Source organism: Mauremys mutica, chromosome 6 (assembly GCF_020497125.1).
Source record: "Mauremys mutica isolate MM-2020 ecotype Southern chromosome 6, ASM2049712v1, whole genome shotgun sequence".
In the NCBI taxonomy this organism is placed as follows: Eukaryota; Metazoa; Chordata; order Testudines; family Geoemydidae; genus Mauremys; species Mauremys mutica.
The window spans coordinates 55,017,815-55,043,018 of record NC_059077.1 but is presented as its reverse complement, the minus strand read 5'-3'; the positions used below and the strand labels follow the sequence as shown (position 1 = coordinate 55,043,018).

General features: G+C 39.9%; 1 protein-coding gene across 1 annotated transcript in view; it reads right to left on the bottom strand.

Annotated features, from left to right (window-relative positions):
• Positions 1-25,204, bottom strand: part of ADGRV1 (adhesion G protein-coupled receptor V1) — a 421,267-nt gene that overhangs the window by 32,678 nt on the left and 363,385 nt on the right. The window contains exon 89 of the mRNA XM_045021061.1: positions 21,728-21,849. Within this exon, the coding sequence (XP_044876996.1) occupies positions 21,728-21,849 (122 nt within the window). The remainder of the gene's footprint in view (positions 1-21,727; positions 21,850-25,204) is intronic.

Here is a 25,204-nt window from a genome sequence, read left to right as displayed (position 1 = left end):
TGTAGTTTATTTTTATTACACTTTATATTAAAGGTTCCATTTATAAATAGCTTATAAAGGGTTAATAAATTATTAAAAGGTATTACAAGCATGTTACAGACATGAGTAGTGTGTATTTTAGGTGGCTGTAAGCACATAAGTAGTGTTATAGATTGTTGAAAGCAATAATTATAAACAACTTGCTGGACTCTAACAATCTATAATTTATTAAAACATCTACTAGTCATTTATTAAATCTTAATACACTTTTGATAAATGAAACCTTAATATAAAATGTGACCCCATTTTTAAAGATGGTCACTGACAATGACACATTTCTAATGGCATACCAAGAACTGCAATCAAGCTTTGCTTTGAAAGCTGTCCTGAAATGTCTTTGTAGAAAATTTAAAGTATTCTGTATATGTGTGAAACACTAAACTTCAGGTACCACTTTTACATAAAGGATAGGTTTTCATACCTCTCTGGAAGGCAACTAAAGTCAGGGCCACCCAGAGGATTCAGGGGGCCTGGGGCAAAGCAATTTCGGGGCCCCATCCATAAAAAAAAGAAAGTTGCAATATTATAGAATACTGTATTCTCGTGGGGGCCCCTGTGGGGCCCGGGGCAAATTGCCCCACTTCCCGCCCCCTCCTCCCCCCCTGCCCTCTGGGCAGCCTGACTAAAGTGCAGGATAGGCTGTGGAATCAGTCTAATTCCATTGTGCAAGGAAGACAGGGTACAGGGAGCCTGCAAAAGGATGTTCACTGTGGGGATTCTTTATATGCTGCAAAGGAGAGGCCTTGGGGTAGCATGAGTCATGGCTGGGAGTTCAGATCTGTGAATGCACTGATTGAACCGCTGCTGTCACAGAAGAGGTGCAGCAACTGCTGAGGCTACAGTAGTGGCTACTATGGAAAGGCTCTATTACAATAGCGTGGGAGGAAGTGTTCTGTCTCAAATGCCCACAACTGATCCCCACAATTTTCCCTTCCCTACCACCCCACACAAAGTCTATGAACTTGGGCCTAATGCACAAAACAGGATTTTTTTTCTTTAGAATTAAAGATGATTCATTTTTTAATGGGTCCTCAAGGTACTTTTTCACATAGTTACAGAGATACAGCAGACAGTACATCTAAATATGTATATGTAAATCCAATAAAAATCTTTTAAAGTACACTAAATGATTGAATCTGCACTTCAGAGTGGTGTAGAAGTAATGTTCTATAGCACAGGCCACCAAGTATGGAACTGAGCCCTTTTACTTTTGCATTGTTGGTATTAGTGCTGTACAAGGGGAAATTTCATGACAAGTGAAATATCCAACCCACTTAGATGTCATTCAGGTTACATTTATACTATGAGCTATGTGTGCTGAGAATCACACCCCGTCTTAGGCCAGGTCTACACTACCACTTACTTTGGTATAACTTACATCACTCCAGGGTGTGAATAAGCCACTCCCCTTAAGTTACACTGTACTAAGCAATGGTCTGGATAGCGTTATGTCGGTAGGAGAGCTTCTCCTGCCGTCGCCGATGACACAGCTACCGCCACTCATGGAGGTGGCTTTATTATGCCGACAGGAGAGCTCTCTCCCATTGCATGGAGCGTCTTCACCAGACACACTACAGTGTGGTGCAGCTGCACCAATGTAGCGCTTCTGGTATAGACTAGCCTATATTCACTCTAGCTTTAATTGCACTAGAGCACAAATTGTACTAGAGCGTAGCCACAGCACAGGCAGCGGCAAATGGCAGCACAGGCTAGCTGCCCTGAGTATGTACCAACAGGGTCTAGGTGGTTTGTACTTGGGGAAGCTAGTCCATTCTGCCTCTAGCCATTGCCTGTGCTACTGTCACTATGCTTCTATTCTGAGCTCACTAATTCGAGCCGAACTGGAGTGACATAGACGTAGTCTTAAATACTGCAGCCTTGACAGGGGTGCTAAGAGAGATGTATTTTCTACCTCGGGGTAACTAACATGCATTGAGGTGTCCCAAGATAAAAATACAGTGAGACCAGGCACTTTAGTTTTACTGAGAGGTAAACTTGAGGTCAGGCCGTGGAGGGGCATAGGGCTGTTTACCTCATGTAAAACCAAAGTGTCTGGTCTTCACTGTGTTTTTATCTCAGGATAGCTTATGCGTGTTAGTTACCTGAAGGTTAAAGAAAATGCATCTTTTTTAGCAGTCAGGACAAGATCTGTGTTACTTTTTGGAAGGTAACACTGTGGCAGGGCAGTTCAGCAATTGCAGATTTGCCTGGCAAAGAACTAAGCCAAGTACATTAGAAATGTGACTAAACAGAATGTGTTAATGCCGTTTGCCAAGGGACAGGATTCCTGAAGGCTATTAAGAAAGAGCTGTTTCAAGGAAGAGAAGCCTCTTTATTTAGATTTTGGAAATCACTCGTCCCACAACTCAATAACATTCCTTTCCATCAATTCTATTTTTGGCTTTCATTACGAGAAGCCAATCCATTTGGTGCGTGGAGTAGGGTGACCAGACAGCAAGTGTGAAAAATCGGGACAGGGGGTGGGGGGTAATAGGATCCTATATAAGAAAAAGACCCAAAAATCGGGACTGTCCCTATAAAATCGGGACATCTGGTCACCCTGTGGTGGCAGTGCATGTTAATGGATTAGGCAGTGTGATTTAGCAGATTGAACACAGGACTGAAACAGAGCAGCTACTGAATTCTCATTCCAGATCTGTGTGTGCTGCATGGCCCTGTTCAAGTCACTTACCCTCTCTGTTTCTCAATCTGCCCACTTGTAAAATGGAAATGATAGTACTCACTGTATCTACCTCAAAGGGGTACTTCTGAAGATTAACCAGTTCATGTTTATTCACCCTCTGGAGGTAAATTGCTATATAGGGATTTATATTGTTTATTTACAAGTCACACTGAATCATAGAAATGTAGGGATGGAAGGAACCTTAAGAGGTCATCTAGTGAGTCCATCCTCCTACACTGTGAGAACTTGGGTGAGTCATTTAATCTTTCTGTGTCTCAGCCCCCATTTGTAAAATGGGCATAATAGGCTGCTGGTGTGCTGAGACCACTGACTAACATACTGGCCAGCATTGCCTGATTGTTTCCTTTCTTGCCCATCTGTAGCTATAAGCTCTTTGGGGCAGGGACCATCTGTTTATTCTGTGCCTGTGTGGCACCTAGCACAATGGGGTCTTGTCTGTGACTAGTGCTCCTATGCGCTATAGCAATACTGATAATATATAATAAATAATTCCCTACCCCCAGGGATAGTTGTGAAGATAAATTACATTAAAGATTGCAAAATGCTCAGACATTGCAGTGATGTGGCGTGATCAGTACCAGTGCCAGAACATTTCTTATAGACTTCAGTGGGTGATGTTCCTGTGTAAGAACTGGATTGGACCCTCTGTTAACCAAACATGAAGCATTTCCCATTATTAAGGGGGTGTATGAAATGGTTCAACACCTAATACCAACACTAATACTTTCATTATTAATTTCAAATAAAAAACCCACTATTTTTAACATTACGCTGCAATACAATGGACTTAAACATTGCAATATGCTAATACATGAGAATCCAAAAGTGAAACTGACAGCTATTTAAAATTAGTATAAACAAATATTCCATTGGTCAATTTAGTCCAACCCAGCCATTTTCCAAACTGAGTGAAATGTAAACATAAACAAACAAACAAACAGCATAAATGATAAGAAAACTAGAAATTCATTGTTTAATTAGTAACATGACTAAGGAAGAGCTGATGACTTTATGAACAGCGTTAGGCTATTGAACACAGTTAGTCATTAATCCTCCAAAAATGCCCTGCACTACACTCATTGTTAATATAATTTACAAATTAAAAAAGGGTATTAATATTTTTGTGGGTGATGATATAGTTTCAATTACTAAAAGTATGATAGTTCTTATAAATTAATGTCATGTACTTTAATGTCCCAGGATTGCTTTGCTTCTCTCTCAGTGTCACATTTAATGCATAAATTATATTCACTTGTTCACTTTCCATGAAGATCAATGTACTCACTTTTCCCTAAATTCCACAAAATGAAAAATTATTAAGTCACTAAGAATGTACAGATATAGGTACCAGCATGCACAAAGCCATGGGCTGGCCTCTTACTAGAGCTGGACAAATAACTGATTTTTGTTTGTTGCCAAACCAAAAAATTCAGAAAAAAATCATTTTGGGTTGACGGGAAACTACAATTATTCAGTTTTTATTACTCTCTGTGACACAAACAAACAAAAAATGATTCAAACAAAATGTTTAATTTGATCTGAAATGAAACATTTCATTTCAGGGTGTGTTTTATGCTTTTTTGTGTGTTAAATATAGCTACCGGTAACTGTCAAAACAAAATGCTTTCACTTTTTTATACTTTGTTTTTCTCCATTGTTATTCAGTCAAAACTATTTACAAATCGTTTGATCAGAATTTGCCAAAAAGAAAAAAAAATGTTCCCAGGTCTATTCTAAAGTCTTGGTGAGGGATTCTGAAAAGTCACACAATTATGAGCAGTCACATAACATTGATATTGTTAATGACACAGGCCCTTTATCCTGCCATCTGATCCATGAAAATGAGTCCCTGTACCTTCCTTAATGACTTCAATTGGGACTTTTTACAGGCTTACGTGGTCACTGCCATGGATCACGTAGCAGGATCAGAGATGGAGCCGTAGTGTATAGTTTATTTTGTTAAGTGTTATTGTCTAACAGGATTTGGATAGTTAAATAAGTTATAATGAAAATATTAAACTAGTACTGGAAATCAGTAGGGTCCAAAGAAAGAACCTTTACTTTCCTCCCATCTTTTCAAGTCTGCTAGGACTGGAAAAAAGGTCTTGTAAGAGCTTCTGGCTCCACATCATTCACTAGAAGTTCCAGCTTACTAAAATGCCTAACTTTCTGTTCCCTGCAGAAACTCTAAGACCCCAATCCTGCAGAGTGTTGAGGGCCTCTTGGGAACAACTATACTGTCTAACAGAAATTGAGGGTGGCTCAGCAACTTGCAGGATCAGTCCCATCATTTCCAGCTTGCCTTCCTGATTTTTTTTTGAAACACAATTACAATATTAGGAAGTCTCTCCTTCAACAACATGCACTCAAATACATTGCATATCTTATTTATTCATACATGCATGCATACATGTACACATGCAACAAAGAGGATACCCCAGCCGAAACCAAGTCTTTTTCCTCATCCTCCTTCCTGAAGACAGATAAAGAACAAAGAAAAAAATGTCAAGGTGGTTACCATGCTAACAATTTATGATCTAATATGTCTCTGTCACTAAAACTTTCCATGACTCTGTTGTAACAGCAAAGCACTTCTGAAGATTGAAACCAATAATAAGCCAATGGTACAAGCTGATTTGGTGCTTTTTTAAATCCAATTGACCTTTGTCAAGGCAAAAGAGCAATACTTGACATTTTGCTCAAAATAAAGAAAACAAAATTTAGCAATTTTCATCCAGTGTGGTTAGCTCCAGCTTAACAATTGCTCAGCTCTTTCCAGACACAAATGATTTGCACCCCTCGCATGTGTTGGAAAGACAGTTTCCTGAGAGACTTTTTATTAAGTGGTTCTATTCAGATCTCAAGTTTAACGGCTGACATTTTCTTCTTAGGGGGAAAAATATCCCTTAAAAATGTCAACATGAATAGACAACATTAGCGGCGTTAGACATTAAAGTACTGATTTTCAAGCAAAAGAGCTACTATGTATGTTATGTACCAAAATGCACCCACAATGCTATGTCTAATTGGTGCCCACTAAGGGCTCAATCCTAGGGTCACTGAGGGCAATAGAAATGTTCCCAATTACTTTAATGATGCAAGAACAGGGTCTAAGTGAGCATTTCTTCACATGAAAATTTAGGCTACAGAGCTATCTACTCATTTGTGCATGTAAATACTGAATTTGAGAGTGCCATTTTGGTAAAGCATTAATTGTGCACCTAACTTTGAAAATCAAGCCCTAATCTCTCCTCCCCCCTCACTCTATATCGTATCTGTTTGCACTAGAAAACTAAACTCTTTGTAACTGAACAGGTTGTATTGAATTAGTTTAAGATGAAGCAATTCAGCTCATCCTCATTAATCATGCTAAATTTCTTGCAAATTTCCCCACATCCACACTAGCACTATTCTGAACAGCTTCATTTGCAACCTCTGTGGGTACATATCCCATAGTTCCCAGCACATCTTTCAGGAACAGTATATTCTGGAATATTTTGAAAGACCCCCCCGGTGCATTGTGGGACGGTAGTGGGAGGACCAGTATTCATGCTGTCACTAAATCAGTTCAAATTGAATCAGCTTTGACTGGTTCTTAACCCTGCTGAATATGTAGCCTATTCCAAATGGTTCTTAGAGCACTTGTAAACCATTTGAAGCTCTTTCCTGTGTACTTGCAAAATGTTTTACAAGAGTTTAACCTGTTAAACTAGTTCGTAGAACAGCAAATTTTCCCAGTGTGAGCAAGGCCTACATGTCCTATTTGTCTTTTGTTATGTAAGTGAGGCCCTCACTGTCAAGTCTTTGATAATTTAAATTAAAAATAAAATTTATCAGCTATTTCCCCAGTTTAGTGCCTGATATTGATACTGTTGCTTCCAATTCTTTTGTGCCTGTATTGTTTCTAACTCATGATTTTATCACAAGTCTTGCAATATTTGGTGTTTTTCTTAAAGCCTCATTTCCTAGATTTTGATTACATGAGAATCTGCTTTTTTTTTTTTTAGTAAATAAGTTTCTAGTCCTAATGGTTGCAAAAAGCCTGAAAATATAAATTCTAAAGGCTCCAACCCTCCCCCTTTTTGATTTTTAAGCCAGCCTCGTTATTTCTGATTCATGACAATACTTGACAATATTTATCTCCTAAGACAGTGGCTTTATAAAATTTACACGGGAATTTTTAAATTGGAATTTTAAGACAAGCCACAGTATGTTCTATGAAGTACACTTTTACTGAATTATTTCAGTCAGGGTGACTTAGGGTAGTTATCTGATCACCTGGGCTGTTAGTGTTTGTGAAAGTCATAATGCCTCCACGGTCCTATGGAGCTTACTGTACAGTGCTCAGTGATAGAGCTTGTCACCCTATCATCCTGTACGCACCTGTTCTTCAAACAAATTATGGTTTGATCGTTAGAGAACGGTCTCTTTATAGCCATTCCCCTCTAATGCACCCATACACATCCTGGCATAATTTAGGTCTTAGATCCTCTCAACATCCTGGTGAAATATGTATTATGTATGTTCTATAGGTGAGAAACTGAGGCACAGAGCGGTCAAATGATTACGTTCACACAGCAAGTCAGTGACACAGCTGGGAGAAAAAATTGAACACATAATCCCAAGTCATCTGAAGTGCAAATGTTCTCTTCCAATGTAATGATACACACTATTTTTTTTGTTAACATACTGTACAATACTTATTATTGCTACTACTTCTCCAAAGCAATAGGGAATCCCTGTGCTCTTTTGCACCCCTCACTCACATTTAAGGCAGCTTTCCTAATGATGTATTACCATACAATGCATCAAGAGGAGTTAAAGGTAGATGCTCAAGGCTGAAAAGCTTAAAATATAATTTAGCAGATGGATTTTAAAAAAAATTATATTCCTTTTATTGTCACCCATTTGCTGAATTCCTATAAGCACATATCTCTTTGAAATACCCAAACGGCCAGGGTCTGTTTCCAACATTAAAAGAGAAAAGCAGAAAAGGACAGACATCATGGTATGCATGCACTTGTGAATTTATTATGGTGAAGATACCTAGTACCTTGGGCTCATTGTTGTATATGAGTGAACAAATTGGATTTTTTTTTCAGTGTTGCAGCCTTTGTTTTTTGGAAGGAAGTGATTTATTTTTAGGATCAGAAGGAGGATTGTAAAGGTGTAAGTTAAGTTTTAAGACTTGTCAGCCTCGATTCAGTCCCTATAAATACACATTTCTGTGTCCATTTTTTGGCAGGTGAATTATCTTTCACTAGTCTGTTTGCTTTTACCTGTGATGCTTTCTGCGGCAGGGTTTCATATATGTAACACATCTGACATCAAGTGTTCCTGTTTGGATTGCCTCTTTTTCTAATGAAATGATTGTTTGATTTATATCACTGTGTAGCATTCAACAAAAAAGACTGGTATGAGCGATGTCAAAAAAAAGGAATAAATCAAAATGTACTAAATAGGACCTTTAACCACTGAAGATCCCACTATTTATTCCAAAATAATGATGCACTGGAGCAGGAAAGAGCAAGCCAGTGTAACCCACAATGGAAGCTTTGCATGTACAACCTATTTAAAAAGTTAATATGCTCAACACTCCTCTCCTCATCTTCGAGAAAAAAATAAATGGGTAATGGAATGAGCTGCAAGATTACTGTCTATAAAGGGTCTGTTCCTGTGAATGAACAAGATATTGTAGTGATTCTCAAGAAAATAGAACAAAACCTTTCTGAAGATAAACACGTGCATTTTATTGAATGCAACAGTCTATTAAATGTCAATAGTTAAATAAATGAATCCTCTAACTACTCAGTTATAGCTTAGAGGGCTCATATCTTTGTCAAAGACAAATATACTTGCCTGATGTCATGTCACATTTTCAATTTAAGAAGTTGTGAGATTGATTGACAGACTGAGTCTGTCTTACTTCTTTATTTTTCCTCTCTCCATAATGGACATAAGCAAGCCAATAGAAGCTTTTGACTGGGTAAAACTTAGTTCTTAGCCTGACATTTTGTCTTTAGTTGAAAGTTAAAAAAAAAGAGCATTTTAGTATTTCTTCCTCCATCCCAAGTGTTCAGAACTACAGTGTGTATTATTTTATGTATTTTCTTTATCTTACAATCAGCCGCAATGGTTTAGCTCATAGATACAAGCCATTCCCTTCTGACTAAGGATCTAATATCAAATTACTAAATCAACAAGACTATTATAGAAAAAGGTATAATCAGATACCTTAACAATTCCCCTTCTGTTTACTTGGTATTGCCATACTTTCTTTGCTTCACACTAGATAAGTGTTAAAGAACATAAGAACTGCCATACTGGGTCAGACCAATGGTCCATCTAGTCCAGTATCCTGTCTTCCGACAGTGGCCGGTAACGGAGCTTCATGGGAATGTATAGAATAGGGCAGTTGGAGTGATCCACCCATCCTCTCCTCCCAGCTTCTGAGGAAGAGCACTGTGCAGATCTGAGAAGACTAGCTGAGGAAGAGCTGTGGATTGCCCCAAGCATGAGATTGCATCCCTGACCATCTTGGCTAATAGCCATTCATGCACGTATCCTCCATGAACTTATCTAGTTCTTTTTTTTAAAACCCAGTTATACGTTTGGCCATCACAACAACCCGAGTTCCACAGGTAATTGTTCATTGTGTGAAAAAGTACTTCCTCCTATTTGTATTAAACCTGCTGCCTATTAATTCATTGGATGTCCCTGGTTTATGTACTGTGTAGAAGAGTATATAATACTTTCTATTCACTTTTTCCACATCATTCATGATTGTATAGACTTCTATCATATCCTCTCTTGGTCATCTCTTTTCTAAGATGGACAGCCCTTATCTTTTTTGTGTCTTCTCGTATGGAAGCCACCCTTGATCATCTCTGATGCCCTTCTCTGAATACTGCATACCTTATCATTTTTGAGACGGGGTGACCAGAACTGGATGCAGTATTCAAAGTGTGGGCACACCATGGATTAATATAGAGGCATTATGATACTTCTCTTATTTTCTATGCCTTTCCTAATAGTTTATAACATTCTGTTATCCTTTTTGACTGCCGTTGCACATTGAACTGAAGTTTTCAGAGAACCATCCACATTGACAAGATTTTTTTCTTGAGTGGTAACAGCTAATTTAGAATCCATCATTGTATATGCCTAGAGATTATTTTTACATGATGCTTTACTTTGCACTTATCAACACTGAATTTCATCTGGCATTTTGTTGCCCAGTCACTCGGTTTTGTGACTCTTTGCAGTCAGCTTTGGTCTTAACTATCTTGAACAATCTTGTATCATCTGCAAACTGTGCCACTTCAATGTTCACTCCCTTTCCAGGTCATTAATGAATATGTTGAACAGCACAGGTCCCAGTACAGATCATTGGGGAATCCCACTGTTTACCTCTCTCCATTGTGAAAACTGCCCATTTATTTCCACCCTTTGTTTCCTGTCTTTTAACTAGTTACTGATCCATGTGAGGACCTTCCCTCTTATCGCATGACAACTCAGTTTGCTTAAAAACCTTTGGTGAGGGACCTTGTCAAAGCCCTTCTAAATATCCAAGTACACTATATCAACTGGATCACCCTTATCCACATGGCTGTTGACAAGCCTCAAAAAATTCTAATACATTGCTGAGGCATAACTTCCCTTTACAAATGCCATGTTGACTCTTCCCCAACAAATCATATTTATCTATGTGTCTGATAAATCTGTTCTTTCTTATAGTTTCTATCAATTTGCCCAGTACTGAAGTTAGGCTCAACAGGCTGTAATTGCCAGGATTGCCTCTGGAGTCCTTTTTAAAAATTGGTGTTACATTAGCTACTCTCCAATCATCAAGTGCAGAAGCTCATTTTAGTGATACATTACAAACTATAGTTAGTAATTCTGCAATTTCATATATGAGTTCCTTGGATAACTCTTGGGTAACTATTATTAGTTTTCAGAAGGGGATGTTATAGTATGATAGTATGCTTACATACAGGGTAATGTCTAAGAATGTGGAGAAATCTCCTTTCAGGAAGTACTTGACAGGAGAAGACAGCATATGTGATGGAAGGAATAAAACCTGAATGTTTCACCAAACTATCTTTTCATGCCTCAACACTGAACATGGTGTTAATAGTGGGACAGTTGGTCACTTTCTACTCAAATGGTTTCCAGTCCTTGAACATATTGGTTAAACTTTTCACATGCACGCACTATTGAAAGACATTTCTTTTCAATTTGGATGCATCTTTGTTCCAGTGGTGCTTGTGACCTTAATGCAAAAGCATGGCTGTCCCCTTGACAGAAGTGAGGACCCATGCCCTGTCTCACTAGCACCTTTCTTTGTCCACATAGTAGTATTTCAGGATGGGATAGTTGGTCAGAAGCTCTTTGATATATGTGATGGCTGTATCATGGTGAGGTAAATATGTCCATACTGCATCCTTGTTCAGTAGTTACATCAGGGGTTCATGCACATCTAAGAGGCTTGGAAGTAATTTTGTCAAATAGCTTACAAATCCTATTAGTCTAGGAATTGATTTAATATCTTTAGATGTGAATATTTTCTGCACTGCTTTTAACTTTCTGGTATCAGACTACAGCCCTTAGGATGTCAGCAAGTATCCCATTATTATTTGTATTACCACTGTGCCTAGGGACATAGACCAGAATCTCATTGTGATAGCCACTGTACAAACAGAACAAAAAGACAGTCCCTACTGCAGTAAAACACAATTTCATTTTGTTTTAATTCAATTGTAGATTTACATATCTGGCTCTTTTGAGCAGACGGATAAAGTTGTGGTTATGATCTGTCCCAACTTCTGTCATACATGCATACATTATAATGTCATCAGCGATGATGCTAATCCCTATGGCTCCTGTCAGTACCTCTTGCTGGTGGCATTGACATTCTTCCACTGCATGTTTGATTCCAAATGGCAGTCCCAACTATCTGTATCTACCTGATGGTTTCCAAAATGTAGTGTGGCAGCTGCTTATCAGTAACACTTGCCACTATCTGCCTTTGCAATTAAGCGCTGAGTATATTTTTTTTGCTTTTGCCATGCCAGGTAATATTTCTCCAGTTGCAGGAATTTGGGTATGAGCTTTTTCTAGAGCTTTGTTTAAACTGCGTTGGTCTATGTAAATGAATAACTTGCCTAGCTTCTCAATGGCTACCCAACTTGTGGGCTCTGTCACTTTCGCAATGATACCTTCTTTCTCCATTTGCTTTATTGTTTCTATTACTTTTTTTCCTTTAGTATAATGGGCACTGTGCAAAGCCCAGTGGCTAAATCATTTAATCTATTTTTTGGTAAAATGTTCTGGAAGACACACCAGTCCTTCAAAAACATCCTGGTAATTTTTAGCAGCTTTGCTGCCGGAAAGCCACAGTGCGTTATCTGCTCTGGATATATTTACTGTTTTGCTTGTTTGCCTATTGTGTACAACATTTGTCCTGGATTTAATGTCACTGGGTTCGTGTATTCACTTGTTTTACCTGAGAGCAGTTGGCTTTTGATGTGGACACAGTGGCAAATGAGGACAGACACATTCATGGAATTAAGCAGCAGGTCACAACTTATATAAAACTTTAACACAGAGAAGAGGCATTACCTGCCCATCAGCCACACTCTCCTACACCAGTAATTTAATTGGTTCCAGTGCTGGAGTTTCAGAGCTCCTTACCATATAACCCATAACTAGCGCAAGGGTTACAAGGCTCCTTACCATATAACCCATAATGTGGAGCAGGCTCTCCTCAGCCTACCCACTAGGACTCAGCTCTCTCTGAGGGGTAACACCATCCCCTTGTGAAGGGGACTGAGGGTCCAGCTTGGAGGGGACTTTTCCTGTTAAGGTCTCAAGATCTGACCTCAGCCCGCAAAGGCCAGAAGGTCTCACCCCATCCCATGATCCCAAGGCCCATCAGCAAAATCCCAGATCTTTTACCTCTGGGAACTGTTCGTTTTATTCTCTTAGCCACACTGGAAACTGCCCACAAGCTGTGATGAATAAACAATTCTACCCCAGAACCTCAGTTAGATACTAAGGGCATTCCCACTTAACCCACCGTGGCTTGAAGGTGCTACAAGAAAGGCAAAAAAACTCCCTGGTCCCCTGAGAGAAAAAAATCCTGACTGACCCACAGCATGTCAGGCTGGGTTCCCAATCCTAGTTCAGGTGGTGAGGGGAACAGAGCTCTACATGGCCCCCATGCCAGGTTAAATCCTGGGAGCTGAAGAATGCTGGCCAGTCAGCATCTCTATCCCAGACTCCCAGGGGCAGGAGCTAGCTATTGCCCTTTGATGAGTGTCTCCTCCTGTGCTGCTAGGACTGTTCCCCTTTCACCATGGGCCTCATCAAGTTCTCCCACCCATTAATGCAGGCAGGTGGCATTTTTCTGACAGCACTACATGAAGTTTTAGCCTGTATGCTTTTCCTTGGTATTCTGCTTTCAACTTACATTGTCTTAGTGGTACAATGACCTCTGTTTTCAGGTAAATTTCAAGTGAATACATGAACCCAGTGACATTGTATAACTGAAGTGGGTTTTAGCTCACGAAAGCTTATGCTCAAATAAATGTGTTAGTCTCTAAGGTGCCACAAGTACTCCTGTTCTTTTTGCTGATACAGACTAACACGGCTCCCAGTCTGAAACCTGTATAATTTTAGTTTGGCTTTGCTTGGTTGGAACTTCACTTACTTCTCTTGCATAATGCTGAGGAAATATTTGTAGCCTAGCAGTCACTTATGCCCTCCTATTTGGCATTTGACTTCCTGTTTGCTTGTGTGCTGCTGCCTTGTCTTTGCATCTGGTGCTAGGCTAGTCTGAGCTTTAAAAAACATTTATTTTGGGGGTTAGGAGAGGCATGAAGTCACATATTGAAGAGTCTCATCTTCTAATCATTGCTTGCTTCCTCACTATGGTGCTTCCCCCACCCCTTTGCTTTTCTTGTCTGCAAGCTTTGGAATAATGATTTCTCTTGGTAGAATTATTGCATATGACTGCATACACAGAGCATTTTCCATTATCATGTTTTTCTCCACAGTATTCACAGGTCTTCCTTTGCGTTTTGTTTGTCTCTTCCACTTCGTGCATTTGCCTTTGCAAAATTTTGATATATTTTTTCTTATATTTTCATGATTTCCCTGTGCTGCTTAGTGAATTATTTTTGTGTATGCTCCACTTACACTCTGCATTTGGACATGAGCTTGTTCACTGGCTTTGCACATGTGCTTAGCTCTTGGCAGAGCGAGGAGTGGGTGCTCTGAGCATTCTCATTCGAGTTCTTGCATCTTTGTCCCTATTACTAATCTAACATGAATTACTTCATCTTTTATTATTTGATAATCACATGATTCAGCCATTTTGCACAATTTGGCAATAAACTGATTTCTCCAGGTTTTTCAGTACACTTGTTGAAAAGACACCTTTTGCATATGACATTTTTTCTGGGTGGAAAGCTTGAACACTGAACTGGCAGAGCCACTTAATCTGCAGTCTGTCTTCAGAGAAAACACCCATCATGGCTTAATATGTTCAAGTTGCCACACGACATTAGCTACAATGCTCACAAAAACAATGGGATAGTTCCCCAATCTTGACTTGATTTACCAGACACAGACCCAATCCATTGACTATAGTAGGAATGGCATTGGGCCCAAAATGTTACAAGTAGACTGGTCTGGAATTTTCAGATGAAATGTATTTTCACTGAAACCTAAACTATTTGCAGGAAAGAGTTAGTTTTGACAAATCCAGCTCACACTACTGATTCATGTTAGTAACAAAAACCTAATTAATGAAAAGGCAACAGGATTCCTGAAAAATGAAAACCAGCTACAATAAATATTTTTTATGCTTAAGGAGAGTTTCATTTAAGGAGACCCTTTATAAATAGTCCTGCTTCTTTCTTGCCCTTTAATCACTCAAGATATTGAAGGGTCCCTACCTTACAAGCACACGGGGTGAGCAAGAAGCAACATTTTGTTTATTTTGTTTGTTACAGTGAGATCTGTCACCCTGAGGAAGCTAAAATTTACTGGCACCAGAGTGAATATTTATATCCATCCTAAAGTAGGATTAACCAGCTGTACCAGAAATATTAGCCAGGTAGCAACCTTAATTGAGCCCCATCTTTTAAGATCAGTTACAGGATGCAGCCTGCCTGCTAGGTCCTACGCACCACCTCTGTGAAACTCACGGTCATGACTCATGCAAAGCACTCTGGGCATACCAAGGCCAGAATATACCTGAGCTCATGAGGTATGTCACCACTGCAATTAAAACCCTGTGGCTGGCCTATCAGCTGACTCGGGCTCAGGGGCTGTTTAATTGCAGTGTAGATGTTGCGGCTCTGGCTGCAGCCTGAGCTCTGGGACCCTCCCACCTTGTAGGGTCCTAGAGCCCGAATGTCTACACTGCAGTTAAACAGCTTTAGCCCAAGCCTGAGTCAGCCGGCATGGGCCAGCCCTGGGGTTTTAACTGCAGTGTAGACACACCCCTGGAGTCCACCAGAGCCATCTGAATCCCCTAGCAGATCTTAAATGTGGCATGGGTGACAAAGAGTTTTCAAAGACTAGCTGGAAGGAAGGTGCCAATGGTAAGTTCATGGAGAAAGGAAGAAGTCAGGGTCTGAGAAGTTGCACAGATAAAAAATGCACCTACTGGGAAGACATGAGGAGTTAGCCTCTAAATACATTAAGGACCTGGTCCAAAGCCCATTGTAATCAATAAAAAGATTTCCACTGACTTCACTGAGCTTTGGATCAGACCCAATAACAGCACATATAAACATTAAAAGCAACTAACCATTTATTCAAACAACCCCATTAATCATTTGAAAAATACAAGAATCATTTATATTACTGTAACTGTGCAAGACAGCCTGTGTGATCCCAACTCTTTCATTCAGTGACAAGCAATTTAAATACCAGCTTAATTTCCCCTTCCTGACCCTGATGAGCATATTGTGAATAATTCTTCTTAGCCAATCAAATGCATAAAGAAGAGGCAAGTGTTCATTGCTGTGTTTTGCAACCAAAGAGAACAAGCAGCCAAGGCCTTTCACACGAGAACACAGGGATGTTTCTGTGTCACAGATGCCGCTCGAGTAACTATCAAGAACATACAGCCAAGGAACTCAAAACATCAGATATTGTAAATATGCTCTTATCCAATTCTCTTTAGCTTTTCATTTTTTTGGTTTCCCCCATTACATAAGCATGCAGGATGAGTAAAAGGATTAAATAAACCTTTTATAATTTTATTCTGGCCTTCATGCACAGAACTAATTTAGCTATATTAACTTTCTGGGTTGTTGTTTATTCACTGACCATGTAAATCAGCGATTGTCCCCACAAACAAGATTTTGCATGTTTATTCAAGCCATTACAGGGAAAGGAGTAGCCTTCCTTTCCACTGTACATGAATAGTTCATACTGTATACTCCTCTCCAATGGAAACGTGACATTTCATATTACTGTCAGTTGCTGCAAAGGGAGAGCAAAGGACGTGCATGGAAACAATTTGTCCTGTATAGTTGGTTATTTGTACCAAGTGTATTTCCCAAGAGCTGTTTATCATCAGAATAAATCAGCCAAGTTGGAAAATATACAATACTTTACCAAACACCTACACTGTGTCCTTTCTGGAAGCTAAACACAAAGTATTTTACAGAATAACTTATTTGTATGAGTGTTTCTAAATTCGCTGTTATGTTCTGGTTTTTTAACACTGTTTTATTATGCATTCTGTATCTCTTCAACAACACGGAAGAAGGCCCTGTTTCTTTGGAGCCTTTGCATGCTTTTTTTCCTGTTGGGAAAAGGCTCGAAAAGAACAGCGAGTTTCTGTTTTTAAGCTGAAATTAGGTATAAGATATAACAACGTGGCACAAATAAATGAAAAAGCAGCTTTTTATTTTAGAAATGCCTAACCTAAGTTTTAGTTGGTCAATTCACAGAGCAGTTGAAGACAAAGAATTTATGGGAGTGACTTGAAATGGCAAAAACTGGAAGGCAGCAAGTTCCTCTTGGATTTGTTCTGAAATAATGTGGTCCACTATGTGTCATTTCATTTTTCTGACTCCCTGCTCTGAAATAGTGGGTCTGAAATAAAAGTTTCAAAAGATGCGGGTGAACTGTGGGCTCAGGGAAGCTAGCACCCGGCCCGCCCCAGAGGACACCCCCCAACCTCCAGGCTCCCACTACCCGTCTACCCCTCCCCCCCCCCCCGAGTTCTGGAGCGCTGACCGGCTGGCCAGGCTGCGCAAACCCCTCCCCCCCCCCGATGTCCCGGAGTACCAGGTAGGCAGCATGCCCCACCCCCCCAGCCCTGGAATGCCGGGAGGGTAGCACAGCCCGCCCCTCCAGCCCCAGAGCACCGAGCAGCATGAGCACTGGCTCCAGCAGCCCAGAGTCCCTGGCTGCAGACCTGCCCACATTATCCCTAGCCCCAGCCCCAGCCCAGGGCCCTGTGGCTTCGGGGGGATGAGCTGCAGTCTGCACTGGCAGGAAGCAGGAGGCGGAGCATTGGCAGGGCCACGCAGGGCTGTTTGGGGAGGCTTAGACTCCCCTGGCCTTTAATACCTGCCGCCCATGACTGTTCATATCATGCATAAGCTCCATGTTGTGGAATCTGCAGGCCAGAGGGAACTTTCTGATCGCATCCATCTGGAGGCTAGGCCTCCCAGTTCATAATTAGTGAGACGTGTCAATGTTTTATAAAACGGTAGCTGTTTACAAGAAAGGCTTGAATTATTGTGAATAATACTTGTTATGAATTTAGTCTTTTTTTCTTATTCACAAATAGTTTGTGAATAGACTCTCTTTTATTAACCTGTTCATCGTTCACAATTATTTGATAACAGCATACACACACAAATTTCAGCCTATGGGTTGTTTACAAACTGTTCTTTTTGGCCATTCACTGTTCATTACTTATGCTCAGTGACTGGTCACCTAAGTCACATGACATTCTCCTTCCTGAATAGATCACTGAGACTTTTAAACAGGAGACTAGGAGAATAAATAGGAGAATAAAATAGAAAATAATGTATCGTGATTACAAATCAAAAACATTTAAAACAAACCTCCATTAAATAAAAATAATAAACCTATTAATGGGGAAGAAGAGCTTTTATAGTTCTAACTCCTCCCCCAATGTGGCCAGCATTAGAAAATGTTTCTTCTGGTTTTGCTTTTAATATTTGATAGCTTTATATTTTAAAAGCCCTGTCTAAAGACTAACAGCAAAAAGTGTCAGATTCTGTTTTATTATATTTTATGTTTAAAATCTCCATTAAAGCATACAACATGTTTTTAAAAACGTGACATATGAAATTATTAAGTTCTTCAGGAGGCTCAAAGGAAATTTTTTATTTACTGTGCAACTCCTCCAGGGCTACACATTTTTATTTACTTTATTAAGCCAGAAAAACATTATTTACATTTGAAAATTTAGGGTTACTTTCAATCTAGAGAAAAAATGGATTTTACATTTGAATTAGAGAGCTCCTCCAGGTCTAGAATCAAGGAAAAAATTAAAATTATAAAAATGTGTAGAGCACTATCTTTCCTGCATGCCTTTTTGTGTGCTATAGGTGGTTGATATTCTATACTTTACACAGAAATGTGGTGGAGCACGGATCTACTGTCTAGCTATTGTAATGCAGTCTGCAGGCTACAAGTAGCCCACAGTGGTTCTCCTGTAACAGCCCTTCAAGCTTTAGGGCCAAATGTGAATCCCCTTAGTGCATGAGATATAATTACCACAGTTCTGCACCAAACAAGGGGGGAAGGGGGCAAGTTGTCGGACCAGAAGCCTCTTGGATAATAGTAGGGACATTATCGTTTGGTGTTTTTGTTTTCCTCCTGGTTTCTGTTCTTTCGTTCCTCCCAGAGCATCCCAACTTAGATGGTAGATATGGGGGATGTTTTGGTAAGAATCCAGTTGCGGGAGTGAGAGTTCTTTGATTGTACTCTGTGTTTCATAGGAGACAGTAACATTTAGAGGAGGAATTTGGAAAAACAGGGAATTGGGAGATTCAGGGAAAAGGTTTATCTGACTGTTACCTTCTTGGCATGTGTTGCTCTGTTGTTTTAACATCCAAACGCTGGTGAGTGAGCAGGTGGTATGGTTTAAGCACCATGTCAGGGAGTGAAAGTTCCCTCTCCACACTAGTATCTCTGGATGTTTGGTGTAGTAATTGGCTGTGCTGGGAGAGGGTAGTTTAGTCAACTGTTTTGTGCAGATCAGCATTTAGGAGGGGTGAGGGAAGTTTGGCATCTCTAGGGGTCAGCTAAAATTGCAGTATATGATCGGTGGTGTATGGGAATTGTAATGGCAAGGCATGTGCCTATGAGTGAAGGAATAGAAAGTATGTACTATTAGGTAGCTTAACTTCTCTTCTCTTTTGTGGGTTTGCATGAAGTACGGTGTGTGTATGTGTAGCAACAACAACAGGACTGTCAAGTTAAAAATGTCAGCCACAGCCAAAATTCAAAGATTTTAGAATTTATGAACAGAAAGTAAACAGAAAAGGCCAAGACAATTCAAAGGGAATAAAAACTACATTTTCTGAAATTTCACATTGTTTGACCATCTACTATGAGAGAAAACAGTGATTTACACCCAATTTTAAGGTCTTTTTCAAACACAATCCTAACTATGGAGTCACTAGCAGGTGCTTCTGTAGTGTTGTTTACTATTTAAACAATTCTTGAGTCTTTAATGGCTTAGTCATGCTTTTGTATCCACCTTTTCCACATGGTTTCAAGGTCTTATTGCCGCTACAATGTAACAAGTCCAGTAAGGCTCTTGTAGGCTTCATGTGGGTAGATTTCTGGTATTGCTTGTATGCTTTTCAATATTTTGTGTCAATATTTTGTGTCAAGACACTTTTATATGAATGAGTGTCTTGATCCTTGAAAAATTAATGACAAAAATATATTTCCCCTCCTTTAACAAGTTATAAAAACTCTTCAATAACATATTTTAGGTTACGTAAAGCAGATTAATTTAAAGTATTTTCTGGCAGTCATATAGAAGAGTCAACGTTTTGGACATGGATGACCTTTTCTCAAAGATGCTTACAGAGTAATCATGTCCACCTTTGCGAAATATCCACATGCAGTGATGTGAAGTGAGTGTGTTTCACCAGCCATACATGGACACTTCTATGCTGATGCAAGTGAAACCTACTGGCACAACATCATTCTTTGGGATCTCTGTTATAATGAGTTGCCTTTTCCAACTATCGGTATCCATAATACATCTAGGTAACACAAGCCTATATTGGACTCTATTAATAATTCAGTATAGGAAGATAATAAACCAAGAATACAAATGAACCATTGCATATCTATCATTTACATCAGTGATGCACTTCATTCAAAAGCTATAATGAAGTTATGAGTGTAGCACTGAAATTCTGTGGGTAGGTTATCTAAACAAACTTATCTGAACAGTGAATACCTGAATCTTTAAGTGATGGAGTTAAAGGAACAATTTGGATGTCATGAACTTTCAGACTTTAAATGAGACTTTTTGGCCTTGTCTATATTATGAAGTTTTAGAAAAAATAATCCCACTGGTGCTCCTCTCAGTTTAACTGCACTAATGGGATCCCTATTATAGACAGGCTCTAGCCCCTTCCAGTGTTCTGACCAATACGTCAATTACATTTGCTCATCAAGGAGCACCAGTGGGAATTTTTTATACTGTAGGCATGGCCCGTGAAACTAATAGGGTACAAAAGTTATGACAAGCTGTGCACAAAACTTTATAGAAAAAATAACTCCAGTCTAAGTGATTTCCCACCTAAAAATTTCACTTCTAGTTAATTTTTCATGAAGTGCATGGTTTGATATCAATACATGGAAAAATGAATTTTTCTGTTTCGGTTTTGAAAAATATCTATAGCTGAATAAAATTTAAATTTTGGAAAGGTTTAGTGTCTTGCTGAAGGAAAGGTCCATTTTTGAGAAAAATGTGGTATTTTGGAGGAAAATTCTAAAAAAAATCAGTTTGTGAAATCAGACTATTTTCATGAATCCACATACTATGAAGTTCAAAGATTTTGAATCTATATTCAAATATATCATATTGCTTAGCACACTACTAGAAGGCTCTCAGACACTACAGTGATGAGTACACTGTAACAACCTATACAGAATAGAATAGAATTCTTCTTCATTTCTCAACATTTTGCAGTTTTTAAGAATTACAGGCATTTTCTCAATCTTGAGTCTCAATTCTGTAACACTTATTCACATGAGTAACACTGAGTTCAATGGAACTACTGATAGGTGTGAAGGTACACGTGTGCATAAGTGTTTGTAGGATCAGGACCACTGGTAGCATTAGCAGAAGTTACATGTAGCACTATGTATCAAGATGAGAGTACTAGTATCTCTCTCTCTCTCTTTTTTTTTTTTTTTGTGGTTTTTGTAACTCAAACACAACTTCTAGTCTATATTGATCTTTCCGCTGAAAAGATCTTATTTTATCTGTGTACACATAGCATGGGACAGGTCTCAATTTAAATATTAGTGTTTTGTTGCATATCATTTTAAACCCTTTCTATTTGATACTTACCCTAGTTTTAAATGAAATTCTTCCCATTTTATTTTTGCAATTGCCTGCATTACTTTGTTAGACTTATTGCCACAGGATTTTGTTGTGTACAGAACAGGTGCTGTTTTCTCACCAGTGTACTGATTATGAGATGAATTTCTGTGTAATTATTATTGTTGCTGTTGTTTTGGAATAACATACCTATTACTTGAATATGCATCCAATATACTAATTCTAAAAATAACCACATTTCTAGTGACCATTGCATAGTGGTAACCTACTGAACCTTCTATTTGCTTCTGGTTTCTACACAACTTTTACAACCTGAAATGTCAGATGTCATGCACAGTCGAGGCTTTCCCATTCTCCGTAATTGGACAGCAAGGAAAAGCTCTTACCTGCAGGCTGTTGAAGATAACAAAGAAGACTAACATCCAAAGGTGCCTGTAAGCCATGTGCAGTCCTCCCCAAAGCCATGTAATGGAAATCAGGGCAAACAGATATAAGACCAGTGGGATCTCTGGAAACCATAAACATAGTCTTTCAGTTGTTATGCCTTGTAAAAAATACTTTCAGCACTATCCATGTATAAAGAAGCTTTAGTTTTCAGATCTCTCTCACTACCCTTTGTGCACCTGAATATCTTGCTTTAAAGGACTAACATTGGAGTTCATGCTCCAGTGATGACCAGGCGCATTTCTGAGGTTGCCCACTCTTTGTATTGTGGTGGGGACAGTGGGGGGTGGTAGGGGTATAGATATGTGCTGTCCCTCACCTAGAGCACCACCTGCAGGCTGATTTACCAAACAGATTTGAAAGCTGTTTGTGAAGATGCACAACTGATGGGGCCGAGGTTCAGTGGGAGACAATACAATTAAATGAGATAAATAAGGACTCTTGCTTTATGGGTTGGGAAGTGTACACGTGGCCTTGGTAAATATGTAAACTAAGTGGAGGAGTTCTTGATAAACCCTGGAAGTTTGGAGAAAAAATAGGGAAGATTTACTTCCTAGAATGGGGAAAAAATCCTAAATATAAACAATACTAAAATCCTTTATGACCCTGACATTTTAAACTGAGAATATAGCTTTGTCACTGATTTGTTGTTACTTATGCTGCAAATTAAACAAAAGTATGGTCCTGGTCCTGTAAAGACATGAGCATGTAAGTAACTTTAACTATTCCCATTGTCTTCAAAGGTAGTATTTGCATGTTGAGTTTACTCACATGCAAAAGTGCTTGCAGAATCTCGCCTTAAGCACAAAACCCAGACGATATAAAGAGATCTGTTTTCAAAAACTTAAACTATACATGTCTTCCTAGATTGCCTTATATCCAGATGCATTTCATATCTCTTATTGTATTTGTAGTCCACGGGATCTAAGTAATGTTGAGGAAATGATATGGCAATACAGTACAAAGTTCACAAAAAGGGGAAGCAGAATACAGCATAAATAAATAAAATTATTTTCTTAAAGTCAAGTGACTCTGGATTGGCTTCTACTGTTGACCGTTCTCATGACAGATTTCAAAGTCCATATTTGCCCAGTTTTTGTAAATTTCACTTTGCAGAGGTGTTCTGCAAAGCATTGCCCCTTCTCCCTGTAATTAATGCTATGTCAGCAAATTTGACAGACAAAAGAGGGGGATTAAACAAGGTAAATGGGACTACACAGGAGCATGTACAGCCTTCCTTGCCTATGTTTCCTATTGTGTTGCAAGAGAAAAGTCACATGAACATACCCATGGCATTGGTTGCCTGACTATCTTCCAGCAAGGCAGGGAATAATTACTTCAGGGACTTTATTATTATTTTGGCAATTAACTTTGTTAAATGAATGTTTAAACTTTCACTGTGGGGGGAACTACTTAGAAAAAAGCACAGCGTGAGCAGGTACTGTACTTTGCAGGTTTCCCCACATAAGACCTGATCCTGCTCAATGAGAACTTTGATATGGATTTCAACAGGGATAGGGCATTGTTTGACATTCATGACACCTCAATCATGACTTTCAAAGCACCTGCTGTACCTTTCCTGACCGGATTATGTCATGGTTTTGTGTTGCAGACGAAAATCTACACTGTGTATGACAAATGGAAACCTAGGCTTCCTGAGGTGAAAAGCTAAAGCATTAAAATAAAGGTACACTCAGCCCTCCAGAACAGGTAACAGGATACATTCCTTAGTAGTGGAAGATACCACAACAAAGCCACTTCGGCCAATAGAGTCCTACAGCCTGAGCACTGAGCTGGAAGCCAGAAAACTCAATTCTAATCCTGGTCCAGGTATTGACTTTCTCCTCTATGGCCAAGGACAAGGCATCAGTCGTCTCTTACTTTGTTTGACCATCTGCAAAATGAGGCTGCTAATGTCTATTTCTCTCAGAGCGGTATTGTCAGGATAAGATAGGTCCCTGTGCTCCCCACTTCTGGATGGAGAGGAACACAATACTGCTACCCGAAGAAGGGAAATGTGACTATGCAACACATTGCTCTCAGCACAATTCTGCCATACCAAGGACCTGATCCAAAGCCCACTGAGGTAAATGGAAAGATTCCCATTCTCTTCAATGGGCTTTGGAACAGGCCTTAGCACAGTACATTTTGTTTAAGAGAAACCAGCATGCAAGGTTGTTCTGAGATGCATTAGGTTTGGTCATGATTTTTTCCACTGACGCTTCAGGGTCTTATGATCAGCTGGCTGCAGGCCCTACCCAGTTTTACTCCCACAAAACCAACCCCAGAGAGGAAAGCAGGCAGCAAATTTGCACAGAAAATGAACCTGCAAATGTTTTAGGGTACGTATCAGACATGGAAAGATGAAGTTACTCACCTTATGTAGTAACTATGGTTCTTCGAGATATGTCTCTCTCTGTCGGTACTCCACAACTCCCCTTCCTCTCCTCTACTTCAGAGTTCTAATCATAAACTCTGCGGTAGAAAGGGAACTCTTGGCAGAGCACATGTGGGGTGCTACATATGTCTTGGTCAAACGGTCACTGCTACCAAAATTCTCCGATCAACAGCACAGGGATGCAGACACACTTACAGGCAGGGCCGGCTCTAGACCCCAGCGTGCCAAGCGTGCGCTTGGGGCGGCATGCCGGCGGGAGGGCAGCAGGCGGCTCTGGTGGACCTCCCGCAGGAGTGCCTGCGGAGGGTCCGGTCGTCCGGTGGCTCCGGTGGACCTGCCGCAGACGTGCCTGTGGAGGGTCCACTGGTCCCGCGGCTTGGGTGGACCTCCCGCAGGCGTGCCTGCGGATGCTCCACCGGAGCCGCGGGACCAGCAGACCCTCCGCAGGCACGTCTGCAGGAGGTCCACCGGACCCGCGGGACTGGTGACCGCCAGAGTGCCCCCCGCGGCATGCCGCCGTGCTTGGGGCGGCGCAATTGCTAGAGCCGCCCCTGCTTAGAGGGGAGCACCCACAGAGAAGGAACTATGGTGGAGCACCCATAGGACACTACAGTGGAGCACCTACGGTGGAGCACCCATAGAGACACTACTCAAAGAAGAAAAGAAACGTCCATGCCATCACAGTGTCTGTAATTTTTACTCCTATTGACTTCATAAGGCTTCAAGTGTTTTAAGATGTAGAACACTTTAAAGCACTAAGTATTATGTAGTGCTCCATTTCTTACTATAAGTGTTAAGTATTTTTTTTCACACTATGGTGTACGCATCACTGATTAGATATTTTCTTTTCATATTTTTGAAAAGATAACATAATTGGCAGTTCTATTTGCTAATATCTGAGAGTACATAAACAACTAATTCTTTTGTGAGAATTACCACATTTTTATTTTTAAACATAAAGTAAGGAATTGTGCTATTATCTACTTAACACTTTTCTATAAATACGGAAATTCAGCAGTTA